Below are 2656 nucleotides of genomic sequence, written 5' to 3' on the forward strand. Positions count from 1 at the left end.
CTTGTCAAATGGACTGGTGCAACAACCTATTTCGGGGTCCCACAGCTCACCAACGCCTTCTTTTTAGGCGATTGCCCTATGCTTAACACCGTGAGCTCGCTAATTAATTAAGCTTCCGTCCCATTTCGCGGGCCCTTCCGTACGTCCAACCGCGTACACAGCCTTGCCTACCTGGGGAGCAAGCTAAGCAATTGCTCCAGCTGACGCACGACAAGAGGAGAGAAGAGAAGGTTCGGCCTTTTCAAACACGCACTTTAGCCAGGTCGACGTCAAGAGAGACGTGGTGTACACGTGACGACGCGCCCGGCTGCTACCACCTGCGAGTACCAGTACCCCATCCCTCTAGTATAAAAGGCCAACAATCCACAGAACCCAACCACATCCACAGCCAATTCCGAGCTCTTCCGAGTCCCAGAAGCCACCTCCCATCTCCTCCATCGTTTCGCAGTTCGCACAGACCTACGTAGTACCATCGAGCTCGTACCGGACCAGGACCAGCTAGCCGCGCGCCGATGGTTTCGTCGATGAAGCACTGCAGAGATCAGGCACCGGAGGTGCCTCTGTCCCTCTCGCTCTCCCTCGGCGCCATGGCCGACCGCTCCAAGAAGCAGCGCCGCGGTGCAGACGGCGAGTTCGTCTGCAAGACATGCAGCCGCGCCTTCCCGTCGTTCCAGGCGCTGGGCGGCCACCGGACCAGCCACCTGCGCGCCCGCCATGGGCTCGCGCTAGGCCTCACTGGCGGGTCCGATCAGCCGGCGACCAACAAGGCGACGGACCAGAAGCAGGCCCACCAGTGCCACGTCTGCGGGCTAGAGTTCGAGATGGGGCAGGCGCTGGGCGGCCACATGCGCCGGCACCGCGAGCAGGAGGCCGCCACCACGGCGCAGGCACCGCCCGTTCTGCTCCAGCTCTTCGTCTAGAACCGCACAGATTTCTCTCAAGTTCAATAGCTAGGCATATCAGATTTACAGGTCGACCTATGTGCGCGATTTGGTTTGTACATTTGCTGCGCACTAGTTGGTCTTGATCCTTGGCCCGTTCGCTCATTTTATTAGGTATATATATACGTACATATTTTAGGGAGGACTCATTCATTCGTTCATTCATCACTGATCTATACTTTATTGATTCGTACATTTATTTTGTTCTACTTGATTGAATCGACTACGAGTTGAGTTAATCTGAATGAAGTTGTCCCTAACACGAATTTTCTCTTCTTGAAAAGGAGGCAAGCCGGGTCTCGGCATATGCATTGATTGACACACACAACTAGTTTTAGAATAATAAATATCTAGGTCATATGTAAAAGCACAAAAGAAAATTGTGGGCAAAGAGAAAAGTGCAAAAAAAAAGGAACATAATAGCTAAATGTCGATCGACTGACTTTAGCTATTGTGGTTAGTCGATTTTGAAGGAAGAGGAAGGACATGAAGGAGAAAGAAGGAGGACGGAGGGAAGGAAGGCGAAGGAAGGGACACGCCTGATGGCTACCCCATTATCTATCTTAGGGTGAGGGGTGGGGGTGGAAGAACGAAGGTGGTGGGGGCGATGGTGCAATTTCGCCGGAGAAAATCTCCGTTGGCGTCGAGGCTAGAGGGATGGTCGGGGCGGCGGCAAGACCGACGGTGGGGGGCGGTTCCGGGGAGGATGAGGTGACAAGGTTGCGCAGGAGCATCGCCGGTCGCGGGTGCCGGTCAAGGCCATCATTTGTTTGAGAAAAGATGGAGACGTGCAATCATCAACTCCCCTTTGAGGTACTACGGGGTGAATTCGTTGGCCCAATGATCCGTGCCAAATAATTTGTTTGAGAGAAGATGGAGGACGTGCAATCGCCAGCTCCCCTTTAAGGTACTACTGGGTGAATTCATTGGCCCACTTGTAGGCGCCATCATCCGTTCAATGGAAGAAGAGGGACAAGGATCAGTTAGTCAATCAACAACTCCTCTCTAATAGTAACAAACATCGACAATTATGGGCAAGGGCTTTTCGCTGAGCTTCCTATTTTTTCTTCTATTCTTTGATTTTTTTAAGACATTTGTTAGCTTTTATTGTTGCTCTAACTTCAGCCACCTTAGCCGAGTGTTGTTGTACTTTTTTTCCCCATAAACTTTAAAATCAACATAAACATAAAATTGGGAGAAATCCTGTCTAGTTTCCTAAAAGATAACATCGACAATGAAAATAGATACCAGTTCAATACTTTTTCATTCCTCTCTAACAAATAAGTACTCCTAGGTGGGTGTGGACAGTGGGGCGGCATCGATGTCCTCATCAGGTGATTTGGATCCTCTGGCTTCGTCGCTAGGGTGGCGGTGTTCCCTCCCGTGCTGCAGCGCAACTTGATGGATCCGGTTAGCGTGCCTTCTCTTCTGGGGTGGTGGTGCTAGCCTAGTTCTTGTGAATTCATGGATCTCAGGTATGACTACTCTTGCCAGTGGTTGCGTCTCGGCGTGCTCGCGTTGTGTCAAGCCAGTGGTTCCAGTAGTGGTGATGCAGCGTGGACTTACCCTATCTCCAGCGTGCTGGTATTTGACCGAAGATGGAGACTTCCCGTCCGCCAATAGTTCATGCGCTTATCCAATGGGTTCACCGGCTCTGAGAGGGAGCGATGGCGGTGGCGCGCCGACATCTCGTATTCGTGGATGTGGTGAAGTGG

At 51.9% G+C, this 2656-nt stretch overlaps 1 protein-coding gene across 1 annotated transcript; it reads left to right on the forward strand.

Annotated features, from left to right (window-relative positions):
- Positions 1 to 372: 372 nt before the first annotated feature.
- Positions 373 to 1150, forward strand: LOC109785422 (zinc finger protein ZAT7). The gene has a single exon (XM_020342833.4). It carries the CDS (start codon positions 513 to 515, stop codon positions 918 to 920), a length of 408 nt encoding a protein of 135 aa, XP_020198422.1. The 5' UTR covers positions 373 to 512; the 3' UTR covers positions 921 to 1150.
- The last annotated feature ends 1506 nt before the right edge of the window (positions 1151 to 2656 follow it).

The sequence above is a fragment of the Aegilops tauschii genome, chromosome 5, assembly GCF_002575655.3.
Source record: "Aegilops tauschii subsp. strangulata cultivar AL8/78 chromosome 5, Aet v6.0, whole genome shotgun sequence".
Classification (NCBI taxonomy): Eukaryota; Viridiplantae; Streptophyta; class Magnoliopsida; order Poales; family Poaceae; genus Aegilops; species Aegilops tauschii.

What these genes read in the sequence shown, in the direction of transcription:
- LOC109785422 (XM_020342833.4), top strand. Translation starts at nt 513, where the DNA reads ATGGTTTCGTCGATGAAGCACTGCAGAGATCAGGCACCGGAGGTGCCT.